This window comes from Carassius carassius, chromosome 33 (genome assembly GCF_963082965.1).
Source record: "Carassius carassius chromosome 33, fCarCar2.1, whole genome shotgun sequence".
NCBI lineage: Eukaryota > Metazoa > Chordata > Actinopteri > Cypriniformes > Cyprinidae > Carassius > Carassius carassius.
The window spans coordinates 5756346-5777261 of record NC_081787.1 but is presented as its reverse complement, the minus strand read 5'-3'; the positions used below and the strand labels follow the sequence as shown (position 1 = coordinate 5777261).

The 20916-nt window shown below is 36.3% G+C and overlaps 1 protein-coding gene across 5 annotated transcripts in view; it reads right to left on the bottom strand.

Moving 5' to 3' along the window:
* Window positions 1–20580, bottom strand: part of LOC132113558 (microtubule-associated tumor suppressor 1 homolog A) — a 34186-nt gene extending 13606 nt beyond the window's left edge. For 2 of the 5 annotated variants that reach the window (XM_059521377.1, XM_059521380.1), the window contains exons 1-7: window positions 20469–20580; window positions 14845–16520; window positions 13422–13650; window positions 12377–12541; window positions 11111–11212; window positions 10795–10902; window positions 2080–2300 (exon numbers count right to left, since the gene is read on the bottom strand). In XM_059521377.1, the coding sequence (XP_059377360.1) occupies window positions 2080–2300; window positions 10795–10902; window positions 11111–11212; window positions 12377–12541; window positions 13422–13650; window positions 14845–16398 (2379 nt within the window). In that variant the 5' untranslated portion in view covers window positions 16399–16520; window positions 20469–20580. Of the gene's footprint in view, window positions 1–2079; window positions 2301–8504; window positions 8972–10794; window positions 10903–11110; window positions 11213–12376; window positions 12542–13421; window positions 13651–14844; window positions 16521–20468 lie in introns of those variants that run through there. The other 3 variants (XM_059521379.1, XM_059521378.1, XM_059521381.1) reach the window with 3 other exon arrangements.
* Between the last annotated feature and the right edge of the window lie 336 nt (window positions 20581–20916).

Below are 20916 nucleotides of genomic sequence, written 5' to 3'. Positions count from 1 at the left end.
TTTATTATTATATATGACTGAAGTTCCATCACTGAACCCCCAGTTGCTCCCCTGGCGCTGGGTGTGTGTTCACGGTGTGTTCACTTCTCACTGCTGTGTGTGTGCACTTGGATGGGTTAAATGTAGAGCACCAATTCAGAGTATGGGTTACCATACTTGGCAAATGTCACGACTTTCACTTTTTTTTCAACCAGTCTTCATATTGCCATTTTAAAGGGGTCATATGATGCATTTAAGTTTCCCTTTCTCTTTGGAATGTTACAAGCTGTTTTTGCATAGATAAGATCTGTAAAGTTGCAAAGACTAAAAGACACAAACCCAAAGAGATATTCTTTATAAAAGTTAAGACTTTTCCATACCCACCTAGACTGCCTCCTTCAAACAATCCCCCCCCCCGTCACTGTGTGGGAAGAATCGCATAACACCGCCCAAATTTTCATGCAAAAGAAAGAAGGTGTTACTTTGATTCTTGCTGTAGTATTGTTGTTGCTGCAGACGCCATGTAGTGGAGACACTTTATTAGAGCCCTGCGTGGGACTGTTTTCTTAAACTCACACCCGCCCACTCCCACAACCTGTGTGTCCACTCCCGCCAGCAAAAGCACCACACACGACAAAAACATTTTTTTTTTTTTTTTTGTAATAAGCGTTATAAAACATTAACCGTTAAAACAAAACTGAAAGCGACACCTCAGTTTTTAAACGCAGGCTAGGCCTACTGCATACATGCACCAAACGATTAACTAATGACTTTTACATTAAATAAACACAGAGAACTTTGAAAATAAGCTAGATATAATTTGAACAAAATAAATACAAAACAAAATGAATAAAACAAATTAGAATGCTTTGAAAAAAATCTTACAGACTTCACATTCAAAATTTGAACTTCTTGGATAATTGTCTAAAATAATGCATGCTGATAAATAGCAATTTTTCAAAACGACATTCTTACATTCTTCTTAATTTTAGTAATTGTATTAGACTAATTAAAATATATTCAATATAATAATCTAACCTTAGCAAACATAGCCTACCTAAAATGCAAAAACTGAAGAAGTCTATTTGATTTTTGTTCACTTTATTTCCATGAAAATAGCTGCCGTTATTGTGCTATAGAACATTCAAAACAGGCTCATTAAAACACAAATGTGCACACACACGAGATGAAATGAGCGTAGATCTTTATGTGTCAGATCAGTATGTGGAAAATATATGTAAAATATCTGCTGCCCTCAGGAAGATGTCTCTGCAGCTTCTGATCTCACACTAGCCATCTGCGGCATAGCTTTTTCCCTCAGGCTATCAGACTAATGAACAGTCAGAACTAATACACCCTGCAGCATACGTACACACAGCACTTAATACAATAATCTATGTGCTACCACTGGATACCGTCCAATGCACACCCATGACATTTTGCGTATCCAGTTCAAGTATAACCTGCTGCATCTTTGCATATTTTGTGTATATACCTGTACATAATGTAGAATGTGTACATATGTACAAATCTGGAAGTATGTCTATATGTAATTGTTTCTGCAGTGTCTGGAGCACACTCCCAAGAATTTCACTCACCAAGGTACATGTGCTGTAGTGATGTGACAATACAATGTAACAAGGACAATTCTAAAATTAGCAAGCTCTACTCGGTCCAGAGTCAGGAATAGCTGGAGAGATTACATGTAACCTAAGCTTCATACATCTAGGGTGGTAAGTGTATTACAAAAGAAAAACATATATTTTATAAAAGATGGTGTATGACAGCCAAAGCTTTGAAAGTATCACATTTGAAAATTATTTGAAAATGTTGTGTAAAAGTAGTAAAGAGTTAAAAGAACACCAGCAGAACATTACCTGACTGCAAACACACACACACACACACACTAGGACTACAAACCAATACAATCAGTGCTGGGTGGTCAGATCCCAACTTGATATCTAGATATCTAACTAACCAAAGAAATCTAATCCTAACTTGACAAATGATCAAAAACACAATCTTCATGTATTATTCATGTCTGCTGTATAGCAGAATGATTCATAATGAACATAAGCAATGTCATCTCATAATACTCACCCCAGCACATAGATGCTTTATGACCACAGCAACAGCCTCAAACCTGCGATTGTTGCATCGAAGCGTGTTCTCCAGCTGCTGGATGGTCTGGTTCTTCTTCTCACACAGAGCCTTGTAGTACTCCAAATTTCTGGACTTACTCTCTGGTGGTACCAGATCCGGTTGCCGATTTGTTGGGGGCTGCTGGTTTTGGGAACTCGTCCTTGACTTGTTCTTGTCAACTGTAAGAGAATATGCATTCAGCGTTGTGACAAAATTCAGCATTATTTTTCTTCAAAGTGCTTCTCCAGTTCAAGGAACTTAGACCCAACTACGTCACAGATGTTCATTAACATCCCAGAGACGATCCAAAAACAGATTCAACCCTTCACCAAATGCAATGCTGAATGAGATAACTCACCCCATCACTAAATAATGTCCGGCCATCAGAGACCTCTTATTTTAGCAGGGCTATACCACGGTGGTTTCATTTACACCAGCTCATAAATATAACACCAGGACATAATCAGGGCACAAATCCCTCTAAAAAAATGCAGCCTCACTACTAGAGGAAGGTTACCTGAAGTAAACCACCAACGTATAAAGCCGTAAAACCCCTGTGAAGTAAATACAGCTTTTACAGGAACATTTTTCCAATGCCAACAACTGAAGTCTTTATGTTGTTAATCCAGTTTGTCCTAGCAGAATTATTACATAACAACTTGGTGTGAGCAGCCTCGGACATTTCTGAAATACCAGCTTTAATAAGTCAGGGGTGGGACAACAAACCCCCATGAGGCCTTTCCCCTCAATGTCACTCGAAGTTTACATCTGCAAAGAAACTGCCAAAGACGTTATATATAAAAAGTACCCATTTAAAAAATAAAAATATTGTACAAAATCTAAATAAATAAAAATATATTATACACACACACACACACACTATATATATATATATATATATATATATATATATATATATATATATATATATATATATATATATATATTAGTGCTGTCAATCGATTAAAAACTTTAACTAGATTAATCACACATTTTTTCTGTGATTAATCGCAATAAAAAAAGAAATGTTTTTGTACGTTTTTAATTTATTTTTTAATGTAATAATTTCACAGTTAATCAAATTAATGTAGAAACAACATAAAGATAGTATATTTTAAATACTTGTTTAAATGGCATCTTTTTATGAATGAAGGCCACTATTACTGATATTAATACAGCTACTGATTTGTTTTTATTTTTTTTTTACATTTATTATTAGGCTTCAAAAATATAACAGTTTTTAAACAATGCTAACATAAACCCATAATAAATGTCATGTTTACTCCTGCCCTTCCTGTCTTAACAGTTAGGAAATATACAGAAATTTAATAAAGTTATCAAAGTTATATGCAGTCTGCACTGCATAAACTATAAATTAAATAGTTAATCCTTATTAAAGCTACAAAAAGTTATTTAGTCAAGAGCAGCGAGTCATTTTCTCTGTTCCCTTTGTTCTTTAACTTTACTGACAGGAAGCTTTATTGGCTGCTGTCCCTTTAAGAGCAGACAGACCGTTTATACCTCACCGTTTATATACTGTCTATGGATCTCGCCTCATTCTCTCACAACTCTTTTTGTTCATTTTAGACTTTAAATAAATCATTTAAGATTGCTCTTATGAGGATAATCGACAAAACTGGCACTTTGGGATGTTTACGGATGCTGCGTTAATTGCGTTAAATATTTTGACACGTTAAACCAGACAAAAATTAATTGCATGCGTTAACGCTGACAGCACTAATATATATATATATATATATATATATATATATATATATATATATATATATAAACTTAAAACAATTATCTGAAAATAAACCCGTAGCCTGAACCATTTAAATTCTGGTTTCTAGAAGGCAAAAAAGCAAGGAGAAAGTTCTTTCAAAAAAGGAGGGAGAAACACTTTCAGTGGGGGAAAAATGATTAGCACCGATTCGTGATTTTCAGCATTTTAGATCATGCCTTAAGAATGTAGGAAAACACACTCACACACACACACAGACACAGAATACTTGAAGGTTGAATACCATTTTCAGCACTGCAAGTTTGTCCACAATGCTTAAAAACATTTTGCACAGCTATGAAAATGAATACACGAACATATATTTTTAATCATGCAACTATCCAGCTTCTAAATTAATGCAAGTAGTAATTCACAATAGTCCTTTTAGAGACAGCTTTTTAAGTCACAAAATGTGTATTGTTTAACACTATTAGGAAACAGAAAAATTAGGAAACAGTCTTTTGAGAAACAACTAAGAAATAAGAGTGGAAACATGTCAAAAGACTTTCAACAGACATTGTCTAGAATGCTGACATTTTCTGCTGAAAGAAAAATCTGACAATACATTCAGAATACACACAGTATATATATGAATGTTCTTCCTTTCCAGCATCCTGTTACACCTTCAAGACAAAGTTGCTGTAGTCCTGTTAGTTCACAGTACCCACCCATAAAATAAATAGAGCCGTTTAGCTTATCACATGGATTAAAGTAACTGGAAACATTACAGTCCTGATTAAAAACTTCCCTATAGTAACTATTGAAAGAGGCAAATATATTATGAACACTTTACTGTCCTTGACCTCTGTTTGTGCAGACCAGTCTCTCCTGAAATCATATTTAATGCACTAATGAAATGTAATCCAGACTGGCTTTTTAGAATATTTTATTTAACACACATTAAATTAAGACATTAAACAAAATGCTAGTAAAAAACAAAACAAAAAAACAACAACAACAACAACATCATGAATCATGAACTATGAATAAAGATGAGCTTTGGTTTTGCCAACTCGGCTACAGTGGTCCTAAATTAAAATAATTTACACATTCCATTCTGTTAAAAACTAGGCAAAAATAAAAAGCTAAAATTTTGGTTGTGGCCTTGGAGTGGCAAATTAGTAATCAGGCTAGCCTACACATTAAAAATGCAATATAATTCAAACCATAAGATGTCATTGCTAGGTAAACATTTGTGTGGCTCCCTCTGCTGGACAACTCATGTTAAGAACAGACAGAATGTACATGAATGTGCAAGTTCTGATTAGTAACTCTAAATGATATCAGTTATGCAGATTTTTTTTTTAAAAAAAGAAAGAAAATCAGACAAGCAAGCAAGCAAACAAACAGACAAACAACAATTAAAATCAAATCAAACCTATCCATCATGCAACACCCAAGAGCAGAGGTAGAAAGAGTACAAAAATATTCTACAAGTAAAAGTACCATTACATTAATGAAATTTAAACTTAAAATGGTCTTTTCTGTTGTTTCCTTATCAAAACGGTCACGGCATTTGCTGCTGTATCAGTACAGAGGTGCAGGTCTTTAGAGCAGTGGGGAGAGATCGCAACCCTGAGGGGCTCCAGTGCGGGGGGATGCAGTTGAATGCATGAAGTGTAGATCAGTGCAAGTGGGAGGTGTGATACTGGGCTTTTCAAACTGGCAGTAAAACACATTCAGATCATTAGCTAGTTATTGATTCTCCACAGACTGCAGGGGTGGCGTCTTGTACTTGGTGATGCTCCACAGGCCTGGCCAGACTGTTGCTGGGTTGTTGGTTGAAAGCTGGTTATTCAGCTTTTCAGAGTAGCTTTTGTTTAGCCACTCTGATCTCCTTTGTTAGTCTCCTCTCTGGCATGACGAAGCTATTGGAGTTTCCCAGTAACTCACTGTTTATCATTATTGAATGATAAGAATGTCCTGGTGGGGATGCACATATCCTCACAGAAACTGATGTATGAAGTTACAGTGTCTGAGAGCTCGTCCATATCTGTGGCTGTAGCTTCAGAACACTCCAATCGGTGCAATCAAAGCAGGCTTGTAAATCTTGCTTTGCTTTATTAGTCCATCTTTTTACAGACCTTGTTACAGGATAAGCTGATTTTAGTTTCTGCCTGTAGGTCTGTATAAGACAGTGATCAGAAAGCCCTAAAGCTACATGTGGGACAGAGTGATATGGATCCTTTTTTGTGGTGTAGCAGTGGTCCAGTACAGTATATCACTGTCTCTGGTGGGAAATGTAAATGTTCTGTCTGTATTTTGGCAGTTCAAGAGAGACATTTGCTTTATTAAAATCTCAAAAGAATGATTAAAAGAGTCTGGGTACTGTTGCTCCATTTCAGTTATTTGTTCGTCTAGCTGTTGAAGCGCTGTGCTCACGCATGCATCCAGAGGGACATAAACATTCACAATAATAAACGAGGAAAACTCCAGTGGCGAGTAGAAAGGTTTACAGTTTATGAAGAGTGCCTCTAAATTAAGAGAGAAAATTGTCTGGGTTGTTACATCTAACCATGAACCTTCATTTATGTAGAAAAAGTAAAAAAAATGTTTGTCTGATGGGTTACCTTTTGTCCAGTAGTAAAACTGAATGACTAAACATAAAAAAAGAATGGGAGAGCTCCACACCGAGGCAATCATACAAAGCGGCATCTTGCTAAAATTTTAAGCGTGACTTTTTTTTTTTTTTTTACGTTTTTTCTAGCTAAAGTTGGAGTCTACTTTAATTAAGCAAGTTTGTAGTTTGCCTTAAAGTCTAAACACTGGTGTTATCAAATTTATTGCTTTGCTTATTGAGCATCAAGATGACAATATGATCTCAATGGATATCTTAAGAGCAGCACTACCTTGTTTTCCTCGATTCCATTCAGTGAAGCTAGTGGCAAAAAAAAAAAAAAAAAAAAAAAAAATATATATATATATATATATATATATATATATATATATATATATATATATATATATATATATATATATATATTCCCCCTTTTCTGCTTTAATACTGCCTTGGGAAGATCTCTTGTTGATATTTTCCAAAAAGACCAGGCATTTGATTTTTGGATACAAATCCCGTATGAGATTAAGCGATAAAGACTGGAAGATCAACCTGGTTATCCCAAACGTAATTATCCAACTTGTAATTACAGCAGAGTTAATCAGTCTTATCTTAATTATTAGAGTGCTTTGGGTTATCCAGGAAGTGCACTTGGATCCCATGCATAGTGATACAGCTCACGGTTTTAGAGCCAAAATTGTATGCACCTGGCAAACAATAAAATGACAACAAATAAACGAGCAAACAAAAACACTGATTCTTGAATAACAAATGATTTACTGTTGCCAGATCTTCATAATGCACATCTTGAGCATTACCGTTTCTACATGCCTCACAAAAACGGTAGCGCAACAGAAAACAACATACTGAAATGAATTATTAATCAGAATTATTTAAATACTCCTGAGACACGCATACATTTTCTCTATCTTAGCTGGTCTTTTTTAAAGCCTTGGAATACGAAGATGTATGGTCTAAACATTCACATTTTATAGCAATCTCAATTTTAGATGAAGTAAGTTTACACAACTATACAATTTGTGTGAAATCCTTTCCCATTATTTAAATACCTCTGATATTTAATGGGTTTCAAAATGTATAACTGATTTGACTGCTCCCCTTTAATGCCAAGCAAACAAACTGGTGTTATATGGAATTAATGACAAAGTATAATAAATAAAATATATGCAAAAATACCCATTCTGATGACTAAAATTATCTATAGCCTTACACATGAGCAACATAATTATGAGGTAAAAGAAAAATGAAAGTTTAATAAGCGTGTTGTGTTTAGCTTGCTATACAGCAATTACTATGCAATACTCATTGATGTGGAAAAATGTAGTAACCTAGAATATGACAACACTGGTGTCCTATCGAATGCAGTGCATGCAAAAACATATTTAAACATCAATCAGGTTATCACTAAAGCTATAATTGTAGCTTACATGCATTTATTTTTAGAGTGTATTTCAAACAGGTGAAACCTTACCCAAATACTTATTGAGATCAAATATAGTCCTCGGTGATGTTACTAACATGGAGTAAATAGTCGCTTCCTCATTTATTAGAGTCCTTATTTGGTCAGTCACTATAAAAATATTTACTGACACAAACATCTCTACTTTATCTCTTCAATGGGAATTTACCTTGTCAAAATATTTACAAGACATTGCATTCCAAAATAACCTCTGAGCATTTGAAAACAGGTAAATTACATTTTTAGATCTGTGAACCAACTTGCTTGAATAGAGGAATAAGGTAAATATGAACTAAATGTATCTACCGACTTGGTAGCCGATTACCATAACCCAAATTGTGGCACAAATATACATGTTATTTGCAAAAAGATCCCAGGCTATATTTATGGTTAGCAAGAAGATGCCTACTGGCCACATACACATATCAAATACTCTTTGGCAGATAGAGAAAACGAGTCTAAAGATAGAATCAACATCAGATGAGCGAAGACAGCACCTTGCGACACTGTGCAGAATGAAGAAAAGCCACAACAACAACAAAAATGTTTTCTGAGGAACAGACCTGCCTGAAACACCACAGTACTCTTGCATCCTGACAACAGCTGGAGGCTTCGGAGCAATCCATTCGCTGTCAGCCTCACATGGATGTTGGACAAGGAAAATTTGGGAGAGAAAAACATCTTGCCAAAAAGACAGGAAGAGAACAATTCTTCATAAGCAAAACAAAAAGAACAACAGCCTCAGTCAGCACACGTGAGGCTAAAGCAAAAGATACATCTGCCAAACAAATGGCAAAGACTGTGTTGAAGGGAGGGGGAGAAAACATCCGTGTCTCCCATCATACTTTAACAAAAACAAATGAACTAAAGCAGCCTGGATTAAAGAGGGGCAGGAGCCCCAGAGACAAATGAGACAGAGCAGAAAGCATCCTCCAGTTTTAGTCCTCTTTCACTGACATTCAGCATCTCTCGCTCTCCACTGGGTGTTAAGGAGGTGCAAGATGCTGGGTAAACAGAAGAAGGGAGGGTGCTGGGAGGAGAAAGCAGCCGAGCAGGAGTGAGTGGGTGGGTGTTTGGGTTCGCTCTCTCACAGCTTTCTCCTTCATTCAAACATTTAGGAGGGTTAAAGATAGCAGGATGGAAAGTAACAAGGAGTAATTTTACAATTCTGTTTTTCTTTTTTTTGTATTTTTCTTTTGTATTTTGTATTAATAATAATAAAAACAAAAATAATAATAAAAACAAAAAGAAAAATGGAAATATATAATTCGTCCCAAGGTGTAAATTCTATTTAAAAATAAAACATAAGACCCATAACAAGGCCAGGGAACGGATTTCTTTGAGGTCACAAACAGACCAGTGCCAAGCAACCACATAAACTGTCTAACACACTCCTGTGATGCAAACAAGAACTCAAAAAAATAAAAAATAAATAAATAATAATAATACGTGCAACCCATGGAAGACATGATTTTATGTCTGAAATGCAATTATGTTCATGCGGGGTTGTTGATGGCAGCAGACAATGCATGTCTGCACAGCTCAGGATGTAGTTCAAATACTAGAGGTCAGGGTCATAAAATTGTTTTAAAAGGTGCCATAGACTGCAAAAATCAGTTTTATATGGTGTTTGAACAGTTGTGTGAAAACAACCAGCTTATAAATGGTAAAAATCCACCCACTCATTGTTTTATAATCCCAATAACTCATAAACAGTCTCCCCACACTAGCAGTTCCAGGTTTCTCAGTACTATGAGGACATAGTTGGTGAAAGTCCCACCCATTTGTGATGCTCTCTGCCCTATTAGCATATACACACAGCCCTGAGTGAGAAGCTGCGGCCCGCCATTACTGTTCTCTTGCTGTAGCTGCTGGAGGTACAATGTCAGCGCCAAAGAGCCATTAAAGTGTCATGTGTTTGAATGCACCAAAGAACATAGGAGTCTCCATAGACCTCTGAGGAAATGGTGGATAACTTTCATTTTCGAAGGAAACGTCTTGGAAAAAAAAACGAAAAGTACTATACATTTGTGCAAACATTTTACACTGGACTGCCTCACAAACGAGGGTCAAACGAGGGTCAGTTCAGTGCTGGAGTTAGGCTTTTATTGCTAAAGCTACCATTGTCTCTGCCTATTTTCACTAATGCTGCCTTCATGCACTACCAGAATGCTCGTAAATAGGAATGTAGGAATGTGGTTGTTAAAAATCGCATTTGGAAGCAATGTGAAGTCAGTAACACGGTCACCACTAGTTACACCATAACACTGGTATGTCCGCTAGCCTGGCCGCTGGAAAAGTAAAAAAAAAAAAAAAAACCTATTGTCTCCCCTGAATCCATTTACTGTATAAAAGTAATTCAAAATGATTATGTCCACAGATGTAGAATAACACCATAATTTAAAGTCAAATTTCTTTGGAACAAAACATTGTTATTGATCAGTGTGATGGCAGAGTCCAGTCTCACAGACTTGAAGGCATGCTGCATGCATACACCCAAGACTTAATCTTTGAGAGGAATGCAATGGCCATTCTTAATTACAGTACTTATGGGTGGTAAGACAAGAGAGACTGTGTCAGCTGTGTTACAGACTTAGCTGTGATCAAATATTCCTGCATTGCTGAGAGGGTGTTTCACAGAGCTCACACAGTGCAAGACAACTGCCACCCCACTCACAGATCAGACAAGATACAGTGTAGCAATGGGATTTATTTGAATTAAAGGGGGAAAAAATGCAAATATATAATGTACTTAATTAAAATACTCAGTATAAGTATTTTAAACTGCCAATTTATATGCATTTTGCTTTAAATGTACACTTCACTTCCAAGATCATAAACGGGGCATTTTACCTGTTGGAGTAGCAGCAGGTCTCATGAGTCTGGTTGTGGTTGGGGTTTTCAGAGGACTGCATGAAGACCTTGACGAACCTGATGGAGATCTGTTTTTGCATCCTACTCCTAAAGAAGAGAAAACATGTATGACTTTAGGTCTAGAGTAAATCAAACCAAAATAAATGACCCTAATTTTTTTTTTTCATTCTTTTGATTTTACGGGAATTGACACCCCCCCCCCCCCCCCCCCCCAGCCTTTTCAGGAGATTCACTGTATTAGCCATCCATCTGAGATGCAAAAGTTAATGCTTAAAATATTGAAAATATTACTTACCTGATGATACACTCCGGATAGGTGGACACTGCAGCTTGGTCCTTAACAATGTGGTCCTGTTAGAAGGTTTACTCAAGGTTCCCATAGAGGGCTCAGCATGGTCTGATATAAAAATAAATAACCAAATAAATAACCAATATAAATCTTCAACAGTTTTTTAGTACATTAGTTAGTTTGTGGGCCTGGGAGGGAATTTCCTAGGAGGCTTGTATCTGAATCAAAGCAATAAAACATCAGCAGGCTTTATCATCATATCTCTTTTTGATGATAATCCTGCTCCTATAAACAGATAAACTCTGCCTGAGATTGCACCTTCTTTGATGGGCCTCCACTGCTGCAAGTTGATACTGTATAGTGATTTTTGATATGTTATGACAACAGCAGACACAATACTGAAAAACATCTGATACAATATCAGTGGTTGTTCATTTAGGCCAGAGGAAATTGAGCCTGTTTTCTCCCAAGTTTTAATTTTTATTTTTTTCTGTCAGCTGATTTGGGGATTTTGGGTTCCTTGGTGCCTCTGGTTGGCTCAGCTGGGGTTTAAAAAGAGCTGAGCTGAATATTACTACTATTGTTTTCCACTTTATAGCAGAACTAAATTTGTTCTTAACTGATTAATTTTGCAGCATCAACAGTTATTTAACTGAATTAAATCAACATTGAACTGACTCAAGCTAAATAAATCACACTATTAGCTGAACCGAACCCATTTCATAATGAGTGAACTTTACACAGTTATTAAACTGAATTGAACCAACACTGAACTGACTGGAGCTGAATATTCATACTATTGTCTTGCCACCAGCTGCTTTAAAAGCAGAAATTATATATGCCTCTATTTTTTGAAGTTTGCATCTTAATTCCTTTACTTTGTTATTTAATACTGTGAAGCGGTTTTGGAATATTGTATAAAGTGCCATAAAAATAAAGGTGACTTGACAGCAAACAGAAATATAACAACATGGCTACCTGATGAAAAACTTCAAGAATGTATACTTATTATTGTAGTTAACACAGATTTGAATGCATTTGCAACTCCAAAAAGTTTTAATTAGAGTAGACTGAATCCCTTAGAAGGGATTTAATCTTAATTCTGTGGATTTAAGGCAACACTGACCTAGCAGAGAATGTGGGTCAAACTGGATAACATGAGGTTGATCTAGTCTAAAACGGTCACTTCTATCCATAATTAATTTTTTCATTTTAATTATCTTTTTTTTTTTTATTCTCCCTCGGCCACACTGTCAATCTGGGAAGGCTCACCTTGCTTTGCATGTCCATTTGAATGAGAAGTACTGGAGTTCTTGGTCTGTAATTTGGGTTTCATGGGCAGTTTGGAGGCTGATGCTGGAGCTGTGAACACAGCAGATCTGGACTGGGATCTTGAAACTGCACTTGCACCTTCAGTTAAATGGATTTTGAGCTCAACTGCAGAGGGAAAGTGGCCAACAATACATCTATTGTTTTTCAGGTGTCACAAATAAGTGTACAGATGCTTGTGCTGTAAATGGCATGTAAAAAGGCAATTTAAGTCTCCAAAAACACAATGAATGTTTCATGCCAGCCCCCCCCCCCCCCCCAAATAAAAAAAATGGAGAGTTAACACATAATATACAGTACAAACATAACAAAAAGCTAAATGGGTTCTAAAAAAGAGAATTTAAAGGGGGTACATTTTTTATAGACTTGAAAAATTCTTTAGACTTTGCCCATCTTGAATATGAACAAGCTAACTGTATCTGCTTCAAATCTGCCAAAAATTATCCAAACCTGCCCTAAAATATTTACCTAGCCCACAGAAAAAAAGAATAACAAAAGACATATTACATTTATTGCCTAGCACATATGTGTGAAAAAAGAAACATGGAATTATTTGGTTAGCATTAACAATTTATAAAATAAAGATTTCTAAATGCTGTTCTTCTTAACTTTCTATTAATCAAAGAATCCTGAAAAAAAAATGCATCACAGTTTCTACAAAAATATTAAGAACCAATATTAACAGTTTTTAACATTGATAATAATAAAAAAAAAAGTTACCATCAAATGATTTCTAAAGGATCATGTGACACTGAAACCTGGAGTAATGATGCTTAAAATTAAATTTAGCTTTGCATCACAAGATTAAATTGCATTTCAAAATATATTAAAACAGAAAAAAAATATTTTTAAATTGCTCAGAACTGAGCATTAGACCATTAATAAGAAAATCAAACCACTACTATTAACATGCACCAACTCGCACTGTAAAATTTAAAGCTGACCAAACCACAGAAAGATAAAGCTCTTTAACGCACATTGCCCTTACCATCAGATGTGCTCAGTTTGCTTCTGGGTGAAGGCATGTCAGTGATACTGCTGCAATCTTTTCCTGCTGTATCAGGTTTGATCTTAGAGGCTGAAGGTGGTGGTTGTAGGTGTGCAGCTGGAACGTGAGCAGCAGAGGTGGCTCTTTTCCTGGCTGGCGATGGCTGGGGGCCAAGCCTGCTTCTACTCCACTCACATGCTGCTGCCGTTGCTGGCCTGGCAGACCCCGCCTGCAAGAGAAGTTCCCTTTCAGCAACTCGCTCCCATGCATGCCGCCCCGAGCCTGAGCTCCCCACGCTCATGGCAACCTTGGCCATAACACAGCTGAAGGTTGGGACTGAAACTCATGCAGACTTGATATGCGAGCAGCTATTGTAATAAAGTCCCAATGGGAATTCTGAAGTCACTGGCAAGTTTTTTTTTGCAACCATCTCCTGCTCTGTAAACATTAAGCGATGTGTGCACAATGCATTTTCCACAGACTCAGCGTGCTGCCCTCTCGCAGCAGTAATTCAAACAGCAACTGCATACACACTCTCTCTTTAGATTTTTGTTTGTGAACTATGTTTTTTTTAGATGGCTGGATATATAAATAAATATTGGATATATAAAGAAACAATGAAAGGAGAAATTGAGAAATTCTGTAATCGTTATCACCACCTGTAAACCTGAATGACATTCATTAATCTTTAAGACACATATTTTTTCATGAAATTTTGAGATATATCTGTACCTCCATTGATTGTCAATGTGACCAAAACTTTCACTTCAAAATATGAGTTTAGTTTGCAACCAATAAGATTTGTTCTTGTATGTCAGGCAAGTACAGTTAAGTATCTGTTTACCATATTTGATGTGCTCCACGAACTTTATAGTGTTTCATCAATGTTCATATGTGAATAAATGCTTCCACTTAATACATATAAAGTGGCTGTGTTTCTACAGAAGACTTGGATGAAACCGCTCCGTTGATATGGATTACTTTTACTACCCATTTATGAACTTTTGAAGTATTAAAGTTTAAATGGACTTTCAACAGAGGGACATAAATCTCTCAGGTTTCTTTAAAAATGATCGAAAGTCTTATGGGTTTGAAACACCATAAGGGGGAGTAAATGTCAATGTTTCTTTTTGAATAAACTTTCACTTTAATTGTGCATGCTCCTTTTCCCCAATTTTATTTTAGAATTACATTTGCCATTATCTTACACTCAATTTCATTTATTAATCTTTAATAAAGTTAATATCATGCTTAAATGCTAGCTTTAGCCTATGTTTTGTGTTATGTATGGTATGAAATTTACTAATGTTTTGTTCTTGAAATCTATTTGTAGCATCTAACTGTTAATTCTGGATAAATTTGATCATTTTAACAAATATCATTTTAATATCAACCATTTAGTGGTTATTGATAACATACTCACCGACAGACTGACTTTCTGATTCTTCCCTCGGACCTTCAGAGACTCATTCTCCTGTGTGTACTCTCTATTTGACTCGTTTTCTGCAGGTTTCTCACCCTGATTCTGAGCACCTCTTTTAGTGTTTTTTTGTGGTGTGACAAGGCTGTTCGAGACTCCACTGACCTGTGGACTCTTCTCTTGTGATCCATCTTTACTCATTTTGAAAGATGTAGCACTTTCAGACCATCGGCGAGGTCGAGATTTTAAGGCCAGACCATTTTCTTGGCAAGTTGATGAGCGAGTTCTTTTAGCTGCATTACAGCTCTTTACACGTTGAGCTGGTGTGGCAGATGTGCTGGTTTCTGCAGTAAAAGTGGATTTGGTAGGAGTTGACTTATGTTGGTCCATAGTCTGGCTTTCATTATTTTGAGTGACAGCATTTGATGAATTCTTTGGAACTCGTGCACTTGATGTCTTGAAGGGGTTGGTGGCATGTGACATAATTTTAGACTTTATATTACTGAAGTTAGGCTTTGGAAAACGTTTTATTTCTATCTTATTGCTTTTACTGGCTGACGTCAAGGGTGTTTTGGGCTTTTGAGAGGCAGCGCCTTGTTTCTGATGGATAACTTGAGCCATTGGACTCACTGAATCACCTTCATCTTTGTTCAGAGGTGACTCAGATAAAGATGGGAGGCAAAATGTCTTGTTACTCACAGACTGCACTGGAGTTGAGGTTTGAGCATTGCCACTGATGTCTAGATCCCCAGAGGCAGTAAGCAGCACAGTTTTTCCCTCCAATGGGGTTGAGTGATTGGATCCACCATTGCTGCATACCAACTTTTCCACATTTTTATTGGATTTGTGATAATGAACAGGTGTGCCACATTCAAGTTTCTCAACGCTCAATGACTTTTCATCTATGAGAAATGTCTGATTGTTTGGTTGGATGTAGGTACCCTGATTCTTGGGCTCTTCTTGTGGCACCTCGGCTAGGCCCTCGCACACATCAGGTAACATGCCAGATACGACATTGAGATCTGAAGATATATCCACGGAGGTTCTCGACTCCCCAATCAGTGAGATGCTAAGAGGCTGATCATTCTCGTGCAGAAGAAAGCTGTTACTCCTCATGACCATTTCATCAGAGCTGACGGAGCAGCAGTTCTCATTGGATCTACGACGTGATGGCTTACAGGAGTTCACCTCAGACAGCTCTCGCTCACCACAGTCTGGGGAGGTTTCTGAGCTCCTGTCACAGCCATTGTATTGAGTGTTTTTTGGGTCCACTATCAAGAGAGTCATATTCTCATTCCAGTTGTCAATGTTTGATTTGACAAAGTCTACAGCAATTGTGCCACTTGATTTCACTATCTTTGAAGAAGTTTCACCTTTTGTTGGGAAAGGGATACAGCCTTCCATTTCCACATCAGGAGGACTTTCTGAACTGCCACAACTCAAACTGCTAGAGCCCCTGAGTGAATCGGGGGAATGCTCACTGGGGCAAGTGATGTTATTTCCATTTTTGTCCTCCATGGAGAAAGTAAGATTCATGGATCTACGCGTGGTTTCCATGGATCAGCTGCTATGAGCAATTCCACATCTATCTGAAAAACCTCTTGTTTATGAGAATTATATTAGTTGTTTCCTGGACTTCAGCACAGGGTTATTTATTGAAATCCATTGTCTGAATATTCCTGAAAGAGAGAGAGAGAGAAAAAAGTTGAAAACAAATATAAAGATATTTTAAACAATGTATCTATTGTCTAAATTGATGTGAGAGGTTATAAAGAATATACTGTAGAGGTTACTCAACGTGTGCTGGAGCTGAAATTAGAAGGGTATTAGATATTGTTGATACAATACTTCACTGAACAAACACACATCCTGGCCAATTAAAATGTGAAACCTGTGGTATTGTTGGATTCAAAATTAGTAACGGTCTTCTTTGTGGAGAGGTTACATAATCTACTGACCAAATACATTGACAGTAATGAGGAAATTGATCCCCTGTTTAATTCTTCATGTTTCCCAGAGAAACACCATTAAAAATGCAAGAGCTTAGTTACTCAAAGGCTATCAACCTCTAGTCCTTCTTAATGTGGAACTGAAATTTTATTTTTTTAAAGTTTTTTTATAGAACATCACTGAAACTCTGACTGTACACTATCATTCATTTGGGGTAAGATAAAAAAAATGCCTCATGCTGACAAAAGCTGCATCTATTTGTTCAAAACTACATTAAAACAGTAATAGTTAAATATTATTACAATTTGTTTACTATAATCGATTTAAAATGTAATTTATTGCGGTGAAATTATTTTAATATGCTAATTTAATGCTCAAACATGTCTGGTTATCAATGTTGAAAACAGTGCTGTTTAATATCTTTGTGCAAACCATGATACTTTTTTAAAAGGATTTTTTTGATGGATTTAAAGTAAAAAACATACATTTATATCAAATGCATTTTTTATTCAAAAATACATTTTTTTTACAACATTTTACATTTCTTTTCTGTCATTTTTGATCCACTTTTGTTTAATGTCCTTGCTGAAAGAATACATTTATATCCAAAAAAAACAAAAAACTTTTGAACAGTAGTTTAACTAACACCTCACAAAACCAACAAACAGGTGTAATTAGTTGTCTTTGTATTTACACCTTACACAAGAACCCTTAGCAGTAACTGTGACATGTAACGTGAGTTTGAGACAAATATGGGATAGATGGAGAGTGGTGATGGGTCAGTGGGAGTATGTGAATTTAGAGTATTTAGATAAGCAGCTCTGAGACACCTTGCTGTGTTTAATAGGAACAAGGGACAGAGCTAGCTTTGTGATAGGATGTCCACACCCCAGCAGACATGCCTTTTTCAAACAAATTTACCTTGCTGTGACTTAACACAAACACTAATGAAATATGAAATATATGCCACTTAAGTTTATGAAAATTGATGACCAATACAGTTTATTCAAGATTGAATACAAATCAATTTCAGTGTCCTGAAAATACATCAATGAATTAATACATTTCTGAAGGCCAGACTACTTTGAATCTCTCGTTTATTTTTTGGGTTCTGTCTCCTCAAGTTAACATTATTACTCCACAGGGGTTGAAGAGGCATAGCATACTTAGCCTCTGCTGAGGGAAAGGCCGTGCATGCTCTAATGCACTTCTGTCAAGTACAATGAGGAAAGAGGCCAGTTTATGCAAATGAAGAGACAAGCTCTCTGTCTAGCTTCTTTTGAAATAACAAACCCCAAACAAAGCATGTGCACATGTGGAACTATGGAGTAAATCTGCAATTACAGACAAAACTGTATGCAAATAAATAGCAGTACCACAAATCACAGACCATATAATCTTCAAGTTAATCAAATGGACCAAGGCATCCCATTAATTTCTTGAGAGGCATTAATCATTTTCTAACATAAAAGCATAATTATAAAACACATTCACCATAACTCTTGTTTAAACATTACTATCCCTAATATTCAGAATTAAAAAGGAGTGCAAAAATAACTTCCTTGAGTGAAACATTACCTTGGGAACTATCATTGTGCTTAGTCATTTAAAGTCTGACTGCTCATGCAAGGGTTGGGGATAAAAGAAACAAGAGCCCCTCTGTTAATACTTCACTACCGCCTGGAGAATTATTGATGAATGATTCTTATTTCAACTTTGAAGCAACATAAAACTGATATGTCACACTCCCATAAAAAGCAGCAGTGAATACAATGGATCATTCATTCTTGAGGGTTAAAGCACCCTAATTATTAAGAGCCCAGTCTGGAAAAATATCATAACTGGGACACTAAATCAGTTCATGGCATAATAACATAGCACATGGCATAGCAAATAAGCTTACTCAAGCAATCCTTTTTTTTCACAGCATGCCAGTTAATGTTAAATAAAACAAAAACAAAATGAAAGCATGCATATGTATTGTATTCATCAAACTGCATTGCAACTTTAATCCAGTATAGATAAAAAAATAAAAAAAACTCAAGACTCCTACCAGGCATAACATTGTCATTTCAGCACATCCCATTCAGGCTCCTGCAGCACTCATAGCTCCATGTCTCAGAATCAATCCTATTAGTGCTGTGGTAAACACTACACCACACTAAACACACGCATATATAAAGACTGCCAGCTCTAAAATACCCATCAGCCCCAGTAGTCCCTCCTTCAGCACCACTCCTGGCTCGCAGTAATGGTTTGTCTAATAGGAATGTGGCACAGTCCAGGCTGCTGTCAGCACACTTTTGGGCTGTCCCTGCATACTAAAACACGCCTCTACTCATACAGCGCTCTTCAAGTTCCAGCCTAGGCCATGACTGAACCCACTGCAAAGCCTCCAGGCTAACATTACAGGGGACAGTGAATGGTTACCCTATCCCGGACAAGCCCTCGATAAGGGGAGGGGCCAAGGCTAGTGGTCAAAAGCAGCAATCGCTGTTGTGAAGCAGCCAGTGGCATTTTTAAAGGGATTTAGGTATCAGAGGAAAAAACAGCAGACATACACTACCGTTCAAAATTTTGGAGTCAGTGAAAAGTTTTTTTTGGACATAAATTAAAACTTTTATTCAACAAGGGCGTGTTAAATTGATCAAACTGTAAATATATGTATATATTCTAAGATTTCTATTTCAACTAAATGCTGTTCTTTCGCAGCTCAATTGTTTTCAACGTTGACAATAAAAAGAAATCAGCATTTAGAATGATTTCAGAAGGTACATGACTGGAGTAATGGAGTAAAGTCAGCCGTTTTCCATCACAGAATTTTTTATTTAATAAATCTATCCTCTGCGAGCAGAACCTTACCAATTATTATCCACTGACACTACTCTAAATAGAATATATATTTCTAAGCAAATATAATAAATAATAGGTTAAATAATCTGATAATTCTGTACAGTATGAGGGCACCTGCACTATAACCAGCTGTGGCTTTCCACTGTTTCTGAGCACCAGATCTGGTCAAGACACAGCAATTATGTCTCACAGTACCCTACCATCCACTAATGGTGCATTTGAGCCACATCCAACCAACACACACAGACACACAAAAAACTCATACAATACATCATTACATAGGATGTCTAAAAAAAAAAGCATCTAAATCACAGTGCTCAATAAAAAAATAAAAAAATAAAATGCAGGTGTGCTCTTCTCAGTGAAATCTAAAGTAGGAAGGTCTATAGAAAAAAAAATAACAATGAGAAAAACAAGTTCATTGGATTCTTTTAAATCTAGTAACTTTTTTCCTGCGGAGCTCATGTTTTGCCTCATACCTCCCTCAGAGCCACAATCTATTTCCTGATCGGACCGCCTTTAAATTGTCTTGTGCACCTGACAGAAACATCAGAGGCCTGTTTTGGGATCTCTGGCAGCTCGGTCTATATATAACACGTGGAGTAAACAAAGTTTTAAAGGGATAGAAAGCAGAAGACCCCCTTTCCAATAAATGTATACATACTAAATAAACATTCAACAGGCGTAAACATTTCAAACAATTCACGCGACTCGAGTAACAATAGAAACACGCCTCACGCTAGTAAATCGGTAATGTCCAAAAGTGCGTTCGTAGAAAAGGTACACTGCCGTCTCAATTTCTCTAGTTATCATAGAGCACTTACCCCGTGCGCCGCAAGTGAGATAAACTGGGACTCACAGACTTGTCTACCGTTAACAGCAGCGCGTGCACTTGAAAGGTGAGAGCTCAGGTGAGTTCGCGCGCTCTCCTTAAATGACGTCACTGCAGGAAAGACACGAGCCGCAACAGTTCACGGTTATAAAAAAATAAATAAAAAAAACAAACAGTTCACGGTAATATATCTATAGGATTTAAGTTTAAGTTAAAGATAACATATTATTATAACAAAAGCTAAAAAAGAAAAATATAAAAGACTTCCTAAATATATATATATATATATATATATATATATATATATATATATATATATATATATATATATATATATATATATATATATATATAATCTTAATAATAATAATAACTTTAGCCTACTATATATAAAAAAACTACTATTTCGTGTCAGTGTATTTTTTAAATACTTTTTGTAT